This window comes from Centroberyx gerrardi, chromosome 21 (genome assembly GCF_048128805.1).
Source record: "Centroberyx gerrardi isolate f3 chromosome 21, fCenGer3.hap1.cur.20231027, whole genome shotgun sequence".
NCBI classification, from domain to species: domain Eukaryota; kingdom Metazoa; phylum Chordata; class Actinopteri; order Beryciformes; family Berycidae; genus Centroberyx; species Centroberyx gerrardi.
This window is the reverse complement of record NC_136017.1, coordinates 6,992,264-7,013,131: the sequence shown is the minus strand read 5'-3', so window position 1 is coordinate 7,013,131 and position 20,868 is coordinate 6,992,264. Positions and strand designations below refer to the sequence as shown.

The following is a 20,868-nucleotide window of genomic DNA, read 5'->3' as shown; positions in this document are numbered from 1 at the left end:
TCTGAAACAGCATGTAGACCTTCATGGGACACTAAAACTCTCCATTGAGACCCAGACTAATGAAAGTATTTCAGGGTTAGCAGCTCATTAACGATGGGTGACCCACCACACCTATTGAACGGTAGGTGAAACTCACTGACTCCCTTTAAATCAAGAATTCATTTACCAGAAAAAAAAAAAAAAAAAATCGACCAATCAAATGATTAAATAAAATATGCAAAGATAATACAGCATACAGACTGTTTATGTAGCGGTGGTCAGGGAGGAACCTCCATCATGACTGGCTGATATCTGATATTTCATAAAGGCCCAATATCAGCCTGAAATATTGGCAAACCGATATATTGGTCTAACCCTCATATAGCAATATTAATTTTATCTTCAACAGAAAGGACTTGAACAGAAGCTGATTAAATGTGTTTAAATATTTCTCAAATTGGTGGTTGATGTGAAATCAGACAATGAAGAGAAAGTGGTTTTGGTTTATTTTAAAGCGAGCAGAGCATGGAAATGTACACAGAGAAACACAGACCCAGACTCACAACACATTGACACACACACACACACACACACACAAACACACGACCCATATATTGTATCTGGCCCTCTCATCATTTATCTTAGAGCGGCAGAATCAGGATAGATTGGTTCAATTAGACTGGCCTTTAATGTAATCTGTTTAATCCATTTCTATCATCAAAGCCAATACCTACCTCTCTCCTCAGAGAGTGGGATTAGTCCTCCTAGTGCAACTCGGTGTGAGAGAGAGAGAGAGAGAGAAAGAGAGAGAAAGAGAGAGAGAGAAAGAGAGCGAAAGAGAGAGAGAGAGAGAGAGAGAGCGTCTCGGCTATAAAAACGCCGCCTCCAAGTCACTCAAATCTCCTCAGATCTTTGTGCTTTACAACTGGCAGTGGAGAACACAGAATGTCTCAAGTGAAGTTTTAATGGGTAAAGATTTAAGATCTTCATATCCTTCCGAAGATTGCGAAGACTGCTTGGCACAATACACAGCGCCACTATAAAAAAAAGGCAATGGAGGATTGGTAAAGACTCTTCCCTCTTCTCACTCCTCTCCCTTAAGCCAGCAGACACACGCAGCAATGCCGATGACTTGATCCCAAATCTCGCTGCTGTCACGGAAAACCCCCCCAGAACTCCAATTTAAGTGACTGCCTCTGTGTTTTTTTTTTTTACTTGAAGGTTTTACATGGTACTTTATTGGTAGAGCGAGTTTCAGGACCCCGGGGCCTATGAAACCCATTCAAAACCCGTGACAAAATTTCAAAAAAATGCACGGTTGTCAATCTGGCAACAAGACTGTTTTCTAAATTCATGGATTTCATCCAACAGCTGCAATCTGCTTTTACCTGCTGAGATTTCTGCAGGGAAGTGGGATTTGATGCTCAATACCCATCTATCCATCCCCCTATCCTGCATGCTTCTGTATTCACACTCCCTCCTCCCTCTGTCGGAGGAAAGAAGAAGTCAGTGTGCAAGTATTTATAACTGCAGACAGTTGTAATCACCTTCCTCTCCATGTATCTAATACGGACTGAAATATCTTCTGAAAAAAGCACTTTACCATTCTCACTATACACGCTCAGTGCATAAAATTACATATTCTCGTATTAGGTTTCACCCTCTTTCGCACAATCTTCGCCTCAGTTGTCTCAAGACTTTCGTTCACCTGTCTCCACCCCTTCGTTAACATCTCCCTTTGAGTGGAAACCCTGATGTGGATTTAACAGGTGAAAATCAAGATCACAGCCTTCACTCGGTTAGTCTATTTCATGCAAAGAGCCTTTTAAAATATATCTTTTTTCTGGTATTTTTTACACCCAGTGCGGATTACCTGCATGCTTCCCTTTCAGTAGAATTCCCCGGCATTTGCAACACTTGCTCTTCACAGTCGACAGAAGCACTTCCATAGCTCTTTTTTATTGAGGCAAAAATGCCTGCAGATATTAAAGCAGTACATGAGGCTGCTTGTCTGAGTCCATTGACTTCGTGTTTTCTAATGGCCTGTGTGTGTGTGTGTGTGTGTGCAAATGTGTGAAGACATCGTCATAAGACTGGGTGTGATAAATTGGTTATGTCTGGGTAAACACATGTACGTGTGTGACAACATTTTCCCCCCAAAGCCTGTCATTCATGCTTGAGTCACATACACACACAGACACACACACACACACATTATCACATTAACACACAGCAGCACGCATATGCACAAGTACACACACACACACACACACACACACTGAAAACTGTGGTCTGGACTGTGGTCTTGTTGAGTTGAGTGTTGCTGACAGGTTTGATCAAAGCTGATTGATTGGACGACAGGAGGCAGGGCCGGACATAAGAACATGGGGTTGGGGTTCCCGAGGCGTCCCAGGACCCCCCCCCCCCCCCCCACCCCCCTTCACTAACACACAATCCCTATTGCAAACAATATCTGACGACGGATATCGATTAGTGGACGGGATGGATCAATGCGTGTTGATTGGACGGAGAAGACAAGGGTCCCGGTCCTTGGTGGCTAAGATGCTGGGTTCAGGACTGTTTTAGAGGATGCCAGCTCACTACATTTTAACACATATTTTGAAAAAAAGAAAAGAAAATGACACTTGATTCTACAAAATTCTGGAAATAAGTTGATTTGTATTGGAAACAAGTGAAATTATCGAACCCCATTGACAGATTTTTTCACATATTTCTGAGAAAATTCTGATTTTAGGACTTAATAGACTAAATGACTTTTTTGCAGTGTATAAATCCAATTAGAAACACATACTGTAAAGATTATGGGACACGAACCATCTGGGGTTATGAGAGTCAACACCGTCCCATATCCACTTGACCCCATTCAAATAATTGCTTGTGATGATACTTTTGATGATAATTAGGGTATTAACCACATACTAGCAGGCCAGTAAAATTCCCTTCCTCCAGATGGTCATTTGATGCTTTAGCCCTTGGCTCATTTTTATGATGCCATCTGAATATTGCGTAAGAAACTATGCTATGTAAGATAAGGTAAGAGAATGAATTGATACACTCACTCGCTGCAGCTTCTTAGTGGTCAGGAGTTACAACTAACATGTTTAAAAATTCCCAATCATCCCTCTCTCAGCAGCCCTTTCCTTCTTGGCACCAAGCATCATATTTGTGCATTTAGCGCCATCTGCTGTTTATTGAAAGCAAGTGCAAGTGCAGAAATCTAAATCTGGAAAAACTGTGTGCAGGATGCCGTTTCCTTTTGGTAATCTGGAAACATGATATTTTCTTGGCTACAAACACATATCATGCGCTATCTTTGAATATCCCTTTCCTTAAACACTTTCTGTGCAAATCACTGCTGACAGGTCCTATTCAGTTGCACTCTGATTTCCTTAGGTTTCATTTTTTATGTCATTTTTTTTTACTTGCCTTTGTTAATGGATATATTTTGTTGTGTTTGTGTCAAAAAATCATTACCTCGAGTTTATCATTTAGTATCTCTCAAACATACAGTACTAGATCCATTCTGTAAAAGTGGTGTCATTTTGTCAACTAAGGACTTAAGTCACGTACTATACTTTGAAACGTACTGGAATTTGTTTGAGGTATTTTATAGGAGTATGCGTCACTTTTAGTCAAATGGTGGATATCTCATTTTGGAGGAAAAGGTATTGTATGTTTATAGAGTGTGGACCACAGGAACAGGGTTAAGGTTAGCCATCAGCTCTGTGTCAGCATGTGTGTATACAATTAACGCATTTAAACTACCTAAAAAGCAAAGCATTTAAGAAATAATCCACCTGAAAAAACATTTTAACACTGTCAAAAAAACAACTATTGTCGATGTACCTTGCATTTGTGGGCTCACTTTATTGTTTTGTGGTGTGTTTTTCTAATTCCTGTGGAAATGGAGGGAAAGTAATTACACCAAAAAAGTAATGCACTGGAATGCACTGAACATGACAGATCAATTGATATATCATCTAACTGTGATGATACATCAATTGATAATACATCCATGGAAGAATATCCAAGAGTGAACTTTTCCTTAGCAATAAAAAAGCAATAAAATCTACAATCCAGTGATGTTTTTTTGTTTTTTTTTGCATGTAGCAGTGATTTTATTGGTGCAAGAGGGCTGGACAAGTTTAGCTGTGGGAGTAAATAAGTAACTTGTTGGTTCAGTAAGGAAAAGCTCACAGCGCACAGTCAGATACTCGGCCAGGCAAACATCTTCAAAGGCACTTTGACACAGAAGCATGGCTGAATGTCTGTATGAAGGTAAAGAGCATGCAGCTGCTTACTTGAAGTATAGGGTGGCTCCCCATGAACTGATTGCCAAGATATTGGGCTACATGGAGGAAAAGGTAGGGACACTGGAGTCTGTTTATGTGTGTAAGCATGTATGTATATGTGTGTTTATCTTGTTATTATATAGATCTCTGGATGATAGTGTTAATTCATCAATATTGTGATGACAGTTTGTTGGGTTACTAAAACGGAAAATAATTCTGTTTTTGTTAGTTTTCAGGTTAAATATTCACTAACATTAGTAAGTTTAATAAGTTTTAATACTGTAACGTTAGTTATGCTACCATAACTCCAGATTCTATGAGTAGCCTATAGGCGTAGCCTTCTAAGAGCTGTCGCTGGGTTAAGGGCGAAGCTGATGTAGTCAGTGCCCACTGAGACACCAAGGACCTCAAGCAGATAACATACACCAGTTCACAACCCTATAATGCAAAGCGTAATAAGAGTCTTCTCTCTCATCACTGCAGGTTTCACTCATTAAACCCTTTTGTCATTTGTAGGATCAGGTAAAGTCAAAGGTCTGGATAAACAGGTTGCTACTTGGTATTTTGTTTTGAAATCATTCCTTTCAGACCGCAAAACCATTCAAACTTGCAGTGGATGTGGGCTGTGGCTCCGGGCAGGGGACGACCCTATTGGCCCCGTACTTCACCCAGGTGGTTGGGACAGACATTAGCCCCGCCCAGCTGGAGATGGCACAGGCTAACAGCAACCCTCCGAATGTCTCATACAGGTGAGGTGGAAGGAGGGAGTGGAGGAGTGAACAAGCTGAATCCTGTCCAGTCTAGTCCAATTCAATTTCAGTTCATAAATTCAGTTTTAATTTACTTTATGTAAAAGATACAGAAAACCCCCCAGAAAGAATACAAACAAGCAATTTCATTAAAGCTGCAGTAGGCAACTTTGCACATTGGCGGTCCCAAATGGCAGCGAGAGGTAACTTCATTACCCAGAAATCATGTAACATCAGTAAACTGCATACTCCTCTGCCCCAGCTTTCTTTGGATGGAGCGCTCACTGGCTGATGTTTAGGAGACACAATCTAACACCAGAATTTAGGCAAATAGGGCAAATCTATTGCATCTCAATTAGCGGGGATAGGCCGCTTTTCTCTGTTGCAGCCCCACTTCATAATGTAGATAAGACAAGTGTATTTTCACATCAAAATCACTGCCTGGTGCAGCTTTAAAGTTCAGCAAACCAGTCAAACTGAAAGGTAAACATTATAATGTGACAGTGAAATCATTCTCCAGCGCACTGAAAGGCTTCAGACTGATTTCATACCTTTATATCTTTAATGTTTTGCCAAAGCAACAGCAAAATACATCAGAGCAAACAACGCAAGGTAGACATGATGAGATCGGCGTCTTGATCTTCTGTTTTTGTTACCTTTATCTTAAAGTCCCCATGAAATGAACTCCCATTACTTTTACTTCTTGGAAAACAGAGTATCTTTCATGGTGACCTCATGCTGTACCAGTAGGCGTAAATATAGATTCCAACCAATAAAACCATCACAGATTTTTGAACAGTCCCGCCCCTCTGCCCCTCCGCCCCTCCGCCCCTCCGCCCCTCCGCCCCTCCGCCCCTCCGCCCCTCCGCCCCTCCGCCCCTCCCATCAAATAAAATTCCTCCCTGTCCCACATCTACTACATTTTTCCAACCACCTCCATCCACGTCCCAAACGCCAGGCAGTGTCCGGCGGAGGAGCTGCCGTTTGCGGCGGGCGAGGCGGACCTTGTGACGGCCATGACGGCGGCCCACTGGTTCGACCGGCAGCGGTTCCTGCAGGAGGCGGACAGGGTGCTGAGGCCCGGCGGCTGCCTGGCCCTCCTGAGCTACACCTTGGACATGGAGCTGGAGTATGGAGATGTCTCCGGCACACTCACTGATATCTGTGAAGAGGTCCATTCCCAAATCCTCTCCTTACTTCTGAAAAAAAAACTCCTTTCCTGAAATGAATCATTCAATATCTCTAAAGTATAGATGACTTTGTTTGTAAACACTTGTTCTTTTGTTAACTAAAGTTACTTACTAGTCTTGAGTACCATAATTTGTTTTTTAATTTTGTGCTATCAATCATTTTCTAAGGGTAGGTGCGATATCTCATTTTGGGACAAAACTCTTATTAACTGGAGCCTATTTATTGGATTCATCCAAGCTAAAAGTGTTGATTTTTACAAAGAAATTGCATTCTTATAATTACAACTGAGAAGGCCTCTGAGAAATAAGGTAATTCTTACCACTAATTAGTGTGGGACAGTTTGACTGAGGCTAGATTGGGTCAAACTGTGTCGTGTTTTTACATTCATGGGCATTATTATCGTATATGTATGACATAATAACTGTGGCAGCTGTTTAGAGCACAGTGTGATAGAAAATACCCTCAGTTTAGACAATTTATTAAATAGCTTTTAGATGTGACTACAGAACCATTTTGGATTGAAACACTTCATTTTTTTGACTTACATTCCAGTTTTATGCCGCCCTGCTGCCGTTCCGCAATCCCTATCTAGGACCCAGCTCAACACTGATCTACAAAGACATGTTTGACTCCTGTCTTTACCCTGACAAGGAGTGGTGAGTGTTACAGTTGTAATTATATTATCTTTGAAATACATTTCTTTGACCCTGGATAATATTCTATTTATCTCTAGAGTTAGCCTATTTTATATTTAAAATGCTGCCAATGCTTTTGAGTGTGTGACTGAGTGTATTTGAAGTTCCAGTATAAAACAGCACTTTTATTGTCCACTCATGCTAGTGGGAAGGTCCGACGTCTGGGACTTCCAAGTTGGCAGTTAAACAGTTTTGCATTCACATGCTGTTTTGATGGAAAATCAAGCCGAGAAGACAAACAATATGCAAGTATGGACGTCCTACAAGCTAATTTAACAAACTTCATTTAAACAAATGTTAGTTATGATACTACAAAAGTGTAATAAAGATGCATGGCTATAAGTGTTATCTTCCAGCTTCATGCATCTCATCATCATGTGAAAATTCCAATTAGGAAATGTATATGTTATATACCATGTGATTGCATTATTATTCTAATAGGGCGTGGCCTAATGGTTAGAGAAGTCCTCTTATCATTGTAGGGTTGCCAGTTTGAATTCCAGTTCAAAAAATCTGCGCAAAGAAAGTGAATAAGCCACACTCTCCTTGCTCAACCACTACTCAATGTGCCCTTGAGCAAGGCACTCAACCCCCAATCACTCCAATGCAGCTGCTCCACAGCAGAAGAATGTGGTTGTACTGGGCAGCTCCCAGGTATGAATATAAATCTAGCTGTAGATGTGAGGCAGAATGTTGCTGCAAAAGTGCAGACAAGCTCAACAAATCATTCCTCAGTAAATAGGTGAATAAATGTAAAAATAGCCCTTATATAACTAGGAATATAAGGGCTAAGAATACATTCTTATTTACAGCATTGGCTTAAGGGAGTAGATACATGGGAAGAGGGAGAGTCACACAGAACACACGGACATCTGGGAGTTATCTAGTACTGAGCAGCTAAACTATAGCAGTTGGAGGTCAAGTGTCTTGCTCAATGGCATCTCTATATAGTTTAGAGGGAGGGGAGAGTGTCACTGATTCACTATCCCGCCCAGATTTACACAGCTAGTCTGGAGCTTTGACCAAGTCCACTTCTCTAACCTTTAACCCACTCTAACCTGCTTTGTGTACAGGTGCTGATCAACAGTCACTCATCAGACTCACTTTTTCTTTATATCATCATAGCTAATCTTAAGATTGACTGATTATGGCGTAAAACAACCGGTTGGGTGGATTGCAGGTGCATTTCTGAATCTCTTTGTTTGTCGTGTCGTGCGGCGTTATGTGTGTACATTGTGTGATGTTGTGCAGTTGTGATGATGTATAATGTAGGCTAAAATTTCTGTACTTTTTATTAGCCTATACAAGACATTTTAGATAGTTGTAGTCTATTTAAAAGCCCAACTAGGGACTAGGGTTGGAAATTAGAAGTAGCTACAAACATCTTTTATATTTAAATTGTGAAGTGTAATTATTTTAACTGCACTGTCCCTATCAAATAAACTACTAAATAAATAAATAAAATAGGTTGCATCAAAAATGACCATACACATTTCTCTTGACTTGAGAGATAAACTGGTCAGCACTAATATAGTAAAATATTTTATTGATAGTTTGGCAATGTTTCTGTGTTTTATTGTGTCCAGGGATGAGTGTTTCCGGCTGAGAAGGTCCTTGCCGCTGAATGGTTACATCGGTATGGTGGAGACTTTCTCTAGCTACCAGAAACTGCAGAAGAAGGATCCTGCAGAAGCTGAAAGGCTCTCTAATAACACCAGGAACAAGTGAGATATGATCCTGCTATATCCACCAATTTAACCATTAACTCATGGCTGTGACCTCGCACCTTGATTGCCTTGGTCTTGTCTTGGCGTTGGACATTGATGTTCTAATCTCTTTCTGTATTAATTTATGATTATCAAGAACTCCCAGATAATTAATTGATCTTTGAATTCTGTCTGAGTCTTGGGCTTGGACATTTTATGAAAAAAAAAAAAAGCCAGAAATTGTTTGAGTAAGCTTAACTGTTGGCGGTTTGTGCTGCTTTGATAATATAGCCACCATTAATTCCCCTGCTACTAAAAAGACAGAAAAGCCCAGCAAGCAAAATTTATGGGGGAAGCGCTGAGCTATAAATTCTGAATGGAGAAAAAGTGTGACATTTTATGTAATTACTATCACAGTTTGGAAAGATTTACACACTATTCTGTTCTCAGTCTCTGAGAAGAGTTGACTTGCTCGAGTCTTTGTCTTAGATTTGGTCTTAAAGGAGAATACCAGTGTCATTTAGTGTTAAAGTCCATTTACCACTAGTCTAGTTTACATTTCCCTCTATCATTTTCCAAAGCCGTATAATTATATTTCTAACATTTACTTTATGGTTGTTTTTTAAAATACAAATTTTGCGGTGTCAAACCTAGTAAAATGGCTGTCCCTGTTGACAAAGACACCCTACATAAGAAGACATGGATGTGACAGTAAAGTTTGTAAGGCAACATGTTATTATTATCATTATTTTCTGGTGGAGAGTTCCATTTCTTCCAGAGTGTAGCAGAGTGTATTGTAACGCAGCACTGATATGAAAACACTCAACTCTTGGACAAAACCAAATGAAGGCTTCTTGTTGTGATGGATTCTCTCGCTCTGACAATTTTCAATTCTATGGAAGTTATTTTTCGTACTGTTACAAGAATGAACGGCAGCAAGTGGCTTCTTCTGCAGGGAGGAAAATGAGCCTTGTTATCTCCAAGTACACTGACCTTGTGCAGACAAACCAGGGATAATGTAAAGGAGAAGGGAACTGAGGCCATTGGCACAAACTTAAAAGTTTAACCCCACTTTGCCTTGATCTCGATTCTGCTTCAACTATAGGAATTGTCTTGATCTCAGTTCAATCTCAACTAAGATGTTCTTGACTACAACACTGCCATGCATCCTTCCATCCATCCATTTTTAGATCCTACTCTCACTTCTTCTCTTCCCCTCTCCTCCATCCCAGGTTGCTGTCTGCCATGGGCGCGTCTTCGCCCGACACAGAGGTTGTGGTGGTTGTGAAGTATTTCTACTGGCTGGCGTGCAAACCATGAGCTTTCTGGATGACTCATGCTGTATACGAAGGTTTCTTAAGCTTCGTCAACACAAACTCGGGGGCCCAGGCCTTTACTGCTTTCCTCATAATGTGCTAATACACAGCTAACAGCTCATAAAACAAGGCTGTATGATGTGTCTGTTTTAAGAAAGATGAGACTCAGACTGAACACTAGATGGTGCCATGCCTTACAGTATAAGTCAAGTGTACAGTACAAAAAAGTCAATCTTAAAATCTTATTTTTCTTAAAACAAGTTAAATATTCTGAGATAAATCCACTTGTTTCCAATGCAGTTTCACATGTTTCAGGAATTTTCTAGAATTCTCAATATGTCAGTATATTGAAAAATTGAAAAAAAGGTATTTTGCATTGGCAACAAATGACATTATCAGATTATCTCACCCCATTAGCATATTCCCTTTCATTTTTTTTATTTTTTTTTTAAAAACAAGATTTTTAAGATTCAGTACCAGATTAAAACTTGTTAAGATGGATATTTTTGCAGTGTGTGTGTGTGTGTGTTCTTGTATGCGTTCTCTCTTTCCACTTACATATGAGTTTTTCTGATTTGTTTCCCTGTTATTAACAGTGCAGCCCATTCATCTCTCTCTGATTTATTCATTTTAACAGTAGCTCTTGTTTTTTTGGAGAGCGTCATTGCCTCCAAGTGAGATGAGAATACAATTATTGCCTATACAACTATTGCCTTTTACAAGGCAAAGCGTAAATATATAAATAAGGAAGGTAAAACCTATTTTCCTTGGCAAAGGCCTGTGATCCCTCTCCAAAACTCCTGAGCTCTTTTTTCCTCTCATCTACTGTCCTCTCCTCTTTTCTCCACTCTCCTCCTCTCCTTTCCTCTCTCTCTCTTTCTCTCTCTCTCTCCTCACCTCTCCTCCAAATTTATAACAGTCATTTATCCAAGTGAACAGACACTCCCTGAGTGTCCTCTGCTCTACAGTTATTTATGTGTTCACAGGTTGTTTGGGGCCACTTGAACAGATGGTAATTAGCATGCATGGCCTCCAATTCCCCTGAATCTCAAATACCTTTTTTTTTTCTCTTTCCCCTGCCAAACTTCGAGACTCTGGTTTTATAAATAACTTCTCCATTCTTGTCAATGTTTGTGTATAGCAATACAATTCTCAATGGGTTATTGGGAAGGTGGTAGTCAAAAATGAGTGAACAGAGAAAGTCTATTTTTGTACCAAAGAGAGCAAACATTTATCACATCTTACTATAGCGCATACTAAGTCATGCTTATTATTATATCACTGCATATACTCATCATTCCATATACTCTTCATATTGGAGTAATACAATCTCAAATCATTGAGTATAAATGTCTGTAACTTAATGAATTATGCTAAAATCACCCACAAATCCTTTCTGACATGTACGCATGTCTGGGTCTCTGCTTGTCCTGAGTCCACATCTCCAAGCCTCGAGTCCAAATATAGATCAATAGATTCCCTATAGCACTCCCTCGCTGCGCTTACTCCTCCACACCACCAGGGCAGTCACGAGCAGCGTGACCAGCACGGGCACGGCGATGAACGGGCCGAGGATGCTGACCGGCGGGTCGTGGAGCAGCCGGCCGGTCAGGGCGCAGTCGTGGAAGTAGATCCGGTGGATCTGCATGAAGAAGCGGTCGACTATCTGATTGGGCCAGAAGCAGTCCATCCTCAGGGCCACCTGGTAAGTGCAGTTGGTGAGTCCCTCATACGGCCTGCAGAGGGCGACAACACACAGTCAAACACACAGTGGACACATGCATGGTGAACTGGGCAGAAGTTGGGTTCGGCTCAGAAATGAAAAAGAAAATAGGGCGTGAGGGCAATTTCAATAAATATCCTAATGCTACTCTCAAATATAATCAACTCTTTCTCAAATGAGTGTGTGTACTGTGAGATGACCTGTGCTATTTTAAAACCACACTGTACCCATAAAGTCATAAATACTGCCTGCCCGTGTAAAGCCAGTTCACAATGATTAAAGCATTAAACCTTGTGATTAATTTACTTCATGCTGACATTGCTCTGTAGTAAAACACACAGATAAGTTATCCAACATAAAAAAAAGACGCCAAGTGTTACATGATGGTTCAGGGTAAATCATTAAAACAAATCCTAGATGACAGGTAACTAAAATTATAAAACTTTTACACACCGGATCCTCCACATTTTTTGAGATTTTGTGTGATAAACATGAAGTAAAACAAATTTTCCAAGGAGAATATAGAGCATTTTGGTATAGAATAGGGGGTGTTGTTGGGGTCACTTATGTGTCTTCCTCACTCTCCTTATAACAAATTGATATATAGCGTTTTGGAAATCAGCTCTTCACACTGACAAGGTCTCTCATGGTGCCCTTCAAGTGTCCCGACCAGAGTGGGGATGCCTGTTGGTAGGAAAAAGGCAAAGGAGCGTCTAGAATTACCAGTGGGCTTTACACAGCTAAATATAACCGCTAGGTGGAAGAGGGCAAGAGAAATGGAGATGCATACCAACATGGTAGCACCCTCAGCGCAGCATTGCACCATACCAGGAGAGATTCTGTTCCGGATGGCCAACGTGTTTAACGGCGTGGCCGGGGAGGGGGTTAGAAAGCCCCTTAAAGGAACAAAAAACACACTGAAACACTTTAACACTATCCAGAAACAGATATTGGTGCTTTACTTTGCATTTCCAGGCCCATTTTGTTGTTTCTTATGAGGATAACTGGCCAAAGGAAGCATGTGACAGTTTAATAGCAAAACATTTTTAATCTATCTAAAATATCAATGGTAAACGTCAGGTTTTGTTGTCAGTCCTTCAGAATCAAAGTGCGAGGGCTTCTTTCTAGAGCTGCCATTTTGCACCGACGTTCAACAATCATACAGGAAGAAATCTAGAGATACCGGTTTCTTCACTGACAGTAGCCTCAATAGTCCAGAATGCAATGCAGCCACAAGACATGTGCATCAAGCGATGAAACTCTCAATTTTTCTTGACCCCCAAAAAATTCACTCTGCTCTAACTATGGACTCACTACTGCGATCGCTCCCTCCACCTACACATTTAACCCACAGCTGAATGCAACAAGTTCACACCTGTTCTCTCTCTGGGGGTTGTCAAATAGCATTCTGGGAAATGTAGGAAATCACTAACTGGAGTAGAAGTAGACGAGGCAGGTTGAGGGAAAGCGGGTACACCAAAAAAGTTAATTACAACACTTCAGCACAAAATAACTCCTGGAATGCCTTGAACATCATAAATTGATGATATATAGCAGTATCTGATGATGAGGGTTTTTTTTGTCAGGCAAGAGCCATATTTCCTGTTGAAGTGTCCCTGAGCAAGACATCATATAGTACCTGCTTACTCATTGTAAGTCACTTTGAAGAAGAGTGTCAGCTGCCAAGTAGAATGTAAAATGTCCTCACAAGGATAGAAAGATGAGGAGAATCGTCCAAAGTGAGGACATTTTTTGCCAGTCATCACTTCTTAAAGGGGTTATTTTAGGGTCAGGGATTAAGAAGTGAATGTTGTCAATGAAGGTCCTCACAAGCATAGTAATACAAATGTGTGTGTGTGTAGGTGTGTGTGTATGTGTGTGTGTGTGTATAGGGCTTCTACTCACTGAGAGGTTTTGGTCTCCAGATAAGATAAGTGTCTAGAGACTGTAGTGTTTTTAAAGACCTAAGCAATATTAATGCAAAAAACAGTGTGTGAATGACACTATCTGGCTCTTATGCAAAGAGTAATTTGGTTTTTTTTTAAGTTGAAGAGTTTTTAATATGAAACTAACAAGCAAGTCCCAAGAGTTGAGTCTGGCGCTTTTTGGATTTGTCTCAGTGTTTAGCTATTGCAGAAAAAAAATTGGATTGAAAACACAAACATGCACCCGCATACACACACACACACACACACACACACACACACACACACACAGGTTTGGGGACTAACAAATTATATGTAATAGGATTATAATAATCTTATTGCAAAAACAAAACATATTAACTGTAAAATCTGCGTTATCTTTCAGTGTTAGTGAAACAACAATCACATTACTAATTTAAAAAACGTGCAGCATTATAACAAGATTACAGACACAAGCACAGCATACACACACACACACACACACACACACACACACACACACACACACACACACAGATCCCCACATGATCAGCAGCAGATAGACGGCAAAGATTGTAGGGAAGGGTTGGTAGCAAATTGAATCATGTAAAGCTCCTTTAAGTTTCTTTCTTTCTTTCTTTCTTTCTTTCTTTCTTTCTTTCTTTCTTCTCTCTCTCTAGTCTAGTTATCTCTGCATCTGTCAGTGCTTTGTCGATGGCAACATAAACAGTAGTCCATCGCACCATAAGCTCAGCACTGGATGCCACTAGACTTAAAGTGTTCCACATGCAGGGCCTGGCGGTGATGGATGTCAGGGCATGACTTGCATTGGAAAGCCAAACAAAGCACTTTAGCTGTGACAAGAGTGTCGTTTATCCAGCCAGCTATCAAAGGGGACAGTATGGGCTTCCAGGTGACATAACACACCCTCTGGCGGCCATAGTGGAGGGCCACAGCTCTTGGGCAACAATGACTGATTGTGTTTCTTAATGTACAACTTGGCCATCTCAACAAACTTCAATCAACATTGTTCATTTATGTGCTGTTGTGCTACTGATAGGCCTACATCTGATCAATTTTGTGTTTAATGTTAGCTTGTTAGCTAACCATAGTATCTGTTCAGTTAATCCTCACTCTCTTGTTAACACATCTGCTTTATGCACTAGCTAATAATGAGTGCACTAGCTAATAATAGAACCTAGCATGTTATTAGCACTGGTTTAACAAATTAACCTGCTGGCTAGTTAGCTTACAAAGCCAAAAGCCAGCTGTTTGTTTAGGTTGACTTAGCTAACTCTTCTCAAGCTGCTATAATATGGAGTAGAGATAGGACCGAAGGGGACAAAGACAAAATGAACAAATCTACCTTATCAGACTATTCACTTGAGTTTATTATCTTTCTGAATTGACCTGCACCCACACCACAACAATCCTTTTGAGGTATCTCTCTTTTTCTAGCCTTGTCATAGGCTATATTTAGCCGTTATTTGTGCACATTTCTCCAATGGACCTCCATGATGGTGCCAGACATCATTAGGCTACTAGAAGATTTGTGATGCAACTGCAAAGGCCTCTATGTGTCCATACAAGTTTTGGATGATGAATTAGGACAAGCGCACAAACACGCAGACACATATACACACACACACATCACCACCACCAATTACAAACGGACAGAGAGAGTGTGTTAAGGACGGCGAGCCGGGGGGGAAATCACACAGTTCTGACAGTGGCTCCTGTGGGCCTCTCAGCTCCTCTCACCCTGCTGTCTGACTCATCCAGTGACGGCCAGCGTTGGGCAGAGGAGCCGAGCGCTGCTGTGAGACGCTATCTGACACGTACAGAGAATATAATATCCAATAGATAAAAGACCCATGACCCAGTGATGTGGTGGGTAAAGATGCAGCTACACTATGAACTCAAGTTGGTGATAGCCATAAGGCAGGGAGACAAGGCAAAGACACCATTCCTTCTATAACCATACCAAAAATAGAAAATAACATTGTAAAATAGCATCAATTTATGTTCCATTGTATAGTGAAGACTTGGATTTAATGTATCTTGTATTAGTGTTGATTCTACTCAGTATGAAGCAATGAAATGATATCATTCATATTTTTAACAGCTTAAAAGGCAGGTAAGCTCTATTTCACAAAAAGAAAAGGCAGGCAAACTGAGTTTAAGTGGGTTTACCCTCCTCTACATCCTTCCTTGCATGTGGAATAATTACATTAATGCACTCTTGTAAAAGGAAATAATTTCTCCAACTAACTGAAAAAAATTGCTCATTCCATTTCATAATGAGGTGTCGACCATTTGAAAACACAAGTAACACCTCGTCTAACACATTGATGCTGGCAGTTTAAACTAATGAGGCAATTTTATTGAAGTGAATTTCTATCTTTAGGCTTTCTCTTATAACAAAGCCACATTTTGCAGGAATCAACCATTTAATGTTTGAACTGTTGAGATATGACTGTTAGGGAGCAACTATTAATGTTTTCAAACATGGATATATCGCATTTTAGTATGAAGTGCATGAATTATAGCAGTGGTGAATGTGTAGTCTCTTTCTGGACCTACAAATGTATTAACTCTCACTATTTTACAGTCTGTTGACAGCAGATACCACAAATTATAGGTTGAAGAGACTAAAATAACACTGAACAAAAACTAGAGTAACAACTGTTAGGCTTTGGTTGACTGACAATCTATAAATGCATGTTTTGAATGGGAATCTCTGAGCGGAGGGACAAGTGTGTACCCTGCAACTGTGTTTCACCCTGCTAATGAGTTATTTTTTTGTATAACTTTGTCCCGCCTCTTTGTGTGAAGCAACAGGTGAACTCACTCCAAGGTGTCCGGCCAGCTGCACCACAGGCCGCGGTCCAAGCCTCCCATGTCTAGTTTGAACTTAGCTAAGCAGAGTTCATTGATCATCCTCTCATAGAAACCTCTGTTGCAGCCTGACACCGACGGAAGGACTTGGGCTAGAGGGAGAGGGAGAGAGAGAGAGAGAGAGAGAGAGAGAGAGAGAGAGACAGAGAGAGAGAGAGAGAGAGAGAGAGAGAGAGAGAGAGAAATAAATGCATGAATAAACAACACAATTAAAAATGGATTCTGGGCATTTGAGGTGACTGGAGCTGCATGATCAGTCTATTCCATTGAAAAATAACTTTGCAATGACTGTGAAGATACAGTGGATTATACAAAGCACCACTGAGATTATCTGCTGTGCTTAATTCCTGATAATTAAGACTATGTTTGTGCAACAAAACAAGGTCACGTCCTGGCGCCGGTTATTCCTATCGGCCCATCCCTTGCCTATTAGGCTGATACTTTCTGCGAGAGAAGATTTTAATTTGCTGTCTGAGTCCCAATCCCATTTGTTTACTTCAGAGATGCGGTGTAAACAGCCTCTCGGCGTAGAGGCGGACCGCAGCCGTCCCGCAGGACTTGGTGATGAATGTAGCACCAGTGAGCGCTACAGTAGGAGAGGGAGCTTAAACTGGCGGACGGGGCCCGCGTGGAGCGAACAGGTTGTTGTTAGGATGGAGAAACAACGTGTAGCGCGGTCTGCAAGGGCCTGATAACGGTCAACTGTGTGCCCATTATGTTTGCTCCCTCTCAGCGACTCTTTTTTTTAAAAACTTTTTATTTATGAACATTTTTCACATTATAAGGACAGCAGGCAAAAAGCAAACAAGAAACAAAAAATAAAAAAGCAAATTTGCCTAATTTAAGATAAAATATCGCACATGATACATACAATAATTATGAAAGATCTGTCTCATTGGCTAAAAAAAAACACCATTTTTCCCACTGTTTTTCTCCCAGTTCTTTTTGGAGCCGTACGGATCAGGTCATCTGTTCTAGAAGATGTAGGTGTTTAACAATATTGACAAAGAGGCCAGCAGTAGGGCAGTTTTTCTGAAGCCAATATTTAGTAATGGCCTTTTTACTTGCTGCCAGCAAAATCTTTAGGAGGTAGGTATCATCTTTACTTAACCCGTCAGGGATATGTCCAAGATAGAGGGATGTGAATGTTGTACTGATACTAAAACCCAGGGTTTTTGAGATGATTGTTGCTACTTCCTCCCAAAAAGTCTGAATAGAGGGACAGGACCAGAAAACATGAGCATGATCAACCATGATTTCTCCACTTTCCCTCCAGCAGCATAGCTGAGCCAGTTTGTTTGGACTTCTGATAAAAAAGCGAATCAAGTTTTCCTCTCAGAGACTCTTGAGGCTCTAACGCCCTCAAAGGAAGACCCAAGATGTCAACACGGGGTTTTTTTCGAAAGAGATACTACCAAAACGAAGGATGTGAAAAATGGTCGAAGCCCCATCGGCGGTGCGGTTCTCTCTCTTCCAAATAGAGGCTGGAGGTGCTGGAGGAGTCAAAAGCGAAAGAAAGACAAAGTGAGGTGCAAAAAGCTGGAAAAATAAGCCGGCAGTTTTGAAAAATGAAGCGTCGTTGAGCTCATGCATTACCTTCGCCTCCATCCTGACAGTATGAAGGAGGTCATGCTTCACCTCTGTCTGTCTGCTTGTTAGCAAGATAGCTCAAAAAGTAAAAACCGGACTTGGATGAAATTTGGTGGACATTTCAACCTTGACGCAGGGATCAGTTGATTAGATTTTGTTGATGATCCAGATGTGGGATTTCTGCCATTATTGTTTTTTAGTCATAACTATTATGCTGCGTTCAGGCACTGGTGGGAAAGTCCGACATCTGGGACTTCCAAGTTGGCTGCTAAACTGCATTGCATTCACGTGCTATTTTCTCAGTACTATTTTCTCAGAAAAAGACAAACAATAAACATGTGAACCATTAGGGAGGCTGAGGCTTTGCAAGTTGGAGAGTTGTTCAGTGTTGTTGGTGGGGGGGTTGGGCTCTATCGAGTGCTTTCTAGTTTTTCTCTGTTTGTTTTTTTTCCTCCTGTACCTGGTGTCCCATCAGGTCCTCCACCTAGAAAATCATTACATATGGATCTGAAAAGTAACAACCCTTACAGTACATAAGACAGACAGGCCCTGACACAGACCTATGCCTTAAAAATAGCGTATTTTTGATATGATGATGCCCTATATATCCACAGCACATTTTCAGCTTATATTCTTTTGATCTGCTTAGACTTTTAGAATATTTTCCAGAATACTATTTTGACATTGACCAAACAACACCCGAAGCTGAACACTGAAGGAAAACACAGAATCACAGGTTACAGATCACGGGTTCAACAGCCAACATGATGGTTGAAGTGTCCTTGAGCAAAACACTGAAGCTCTCTCCACTTCACTCTGGGTAAGGGCATCAGCGAAATGCCCATTTTGAATAATGTTAATTTATATCTCAACATACTGACATGGCTGGGTTTCAGTCTAACACACACTAATATGAGTCATGGAGACTGGAATTTAGTCTACCATTCTCGAACTGCATCTTTAAGGATTATGAAAATGATGCTTATGAATATGATATGATCCAGTTGGCTCAGATATCATTCATGTTTAGCCAGCTGTTGTGTTGCTCAGCATGAGAGCCTAATTTCCACATTCTCCATCTAGGAGCGGATGTGAAACCCCATAATATCAGATTTTATAAAAGGGAGCGCAGGGTTAGTTTCCGGACTTACTGCAGAATAATCCTGGGATAAACCGTTTTGTTTCTTTCCAAACTTTTGTTTATCCAGGGAAGGTCAACTGAATAAGCTCTTTTTCCAGGGTTACACTCACACACAGAGGGTATAATGTTCTTCATTCATGTTCCCAGGTGAGATTTTCCCAACCGCAACAAGCCCTTTACCCTGTAAACTACTGCTGCTGTTCATCTCTCAATCTGAAATAACTTCTAATTCATCCACCTATTGACATTTTGGGGAAATGTATTGATTTTGTGAGGTTTCAGAATAGAGTTGGTCAGATGTAAATGTTAAGTTCATATGAAGAAAGCCTAACCAACTTTTCAGTACAATATATATTACGAACAATCGTTATGTGTTGTCGACATATGTTGCTTTGAAAAGTAACACAACCAGACACATGGATGTGTTGAAAATGACACATTCTCTTAAGAAAGTAATTTACTCTGAGTAGGATCACACATATAAGCCCTAATGAAAATGGCCTACCTGCCCAAATAATGTCTAATTGAATATTTCCTGCCTCATCCTCTCCAAGTGTGAAGTTGAAGGTCTACAGCTAATGACAGGACAGTTTGGTCCTATCGTTCTATGTCCAAACTTCAGCTCACCAACTCAACCTGCTCCATAGGGATTTATTATGGGATTATGCTTCACTTTGTACAAAATCTCAAGTGAATCAGGATAAAACCCCTTTAGTGTCCCATCTGTAACGTTTTCCTCCACATATTCTGGTAAAGCTCTGAATAGCAGCAACTTTTGGGGATCAAAGCCTTCTTTCTGACTTGATGAAGATCTACTTTGCTCCAAACTCCTGCTTTAACAGGTCCGGATGGCTGAATGAAGCCTCTGATGCTGCTGAGGAGAAAAGACTTCAAAAGTTGGATTAATCTGGATCTGGATGGAGCTACGGAAGTATTTATGTTCCATAGAAAACCTCTATGTGTTCCTGCCGGACTAAAAAAGTTAATAATTCAGAAGTTTACTTTTCATAAGTTGAATTGTGGATGTCTAACATAATTTTATTATATGTAAATGAATGAATGAATAAATGATGGACAAATAGAAAAATAAACAAACTAACAACAAGCAAACAAACATAAATACATCCATGCATACATAGATAAATGGGATTTCAGTAAAGTCTTTGCACGATTGTGCAATGTGTACACACACACACACACACACACACACACACACACACACACACACCATTATGTCATGTGTTTTTGCACACACAAGGTTGTAATTAATCGTCATTTTCTTTCAAAATATCTTTTAAATAATAAAAAAAAAAGTTTGTTTCAACCACTGAAGAGAAACTTAATATTTCACCATAGACACTCACCTGCCATGAACAAAACAAGCCCTACTTTCAGGAGCGACGCGCGCTCCAAAGCCATGATAAACACCAACTCCAAGACTTTTTACGCGCTGTGCTCACTCCCAGAAGATCCGCTTCACAGATCTCATTCTTCTTCCAGGATAGTAGCCGAACCGTCTTATTCATGAACCAGATCACATCGGAATAAAAAGTGCATCGCAAGTCATGGTGTCCAGTTACAGTAACAGAAGCGGACAACAGCGGCGATTGGCATCTGATTGCGCGTAAAAGCCCCTTGAACTTCCACAGTCCCAGCCTCTTCT

General features: G+C 40.6%; 2 protein-coding genes across 2 annotated transcripts; one reads left to right on the top strand and one right to left on the bottom strand.

Annotated features, from left to right (window-relative positions):
• Nucleotides 1–4,223: 4,223 nt before the first annotated feature.
• LOC139926984 (putative methyltransferase DDB_G0268948) lies at nt 4,224–10,249 on the top strand. Its single transcript, XM_071918933.2, has 6 exons — nt 4,224–4,364; nt 4,881–5,041; nt 6,000–6,213; nt 6,785–6,888; nt 8,514–8,651; nt 9,866–10,249. The coding sequence occupies exons 1-6, from the start codon at nt 4,257–4,259 to the stop codon at nt 9,951–9,953; spliced, it is 813 nt and encodes a 270-aa protein (XP_071775034.2). The 5' UTR covers nt 4,224–4,256; the 3' UTR covers nt 9,954–10,249.
• A 1,180-nt stretch (nt 10,250–11,429) lies between these two features.
• Nucleotides 11,430–20,624, bottom strand: LOC139926985 (receptor activity-modifying protein 1-like). Its single transcript, XM_071918934.1, has 3 exons — nt 20,570–20,624; nt 16,428–16,566; nt 11,430–11,685 (listed from the first exon to the last, which is right to left on the bottom strand). The coding sequence occupies exons 1-3, from the start codon at nt 20,622–20,624 to the stop codon at nt 11,430–11,432; spliced, it is 450 nt and encodes a 149-aa protein (XP_071775035.1).
• Nucleotides 20,625–20,868: the final 244 nt, after the last annotated feature.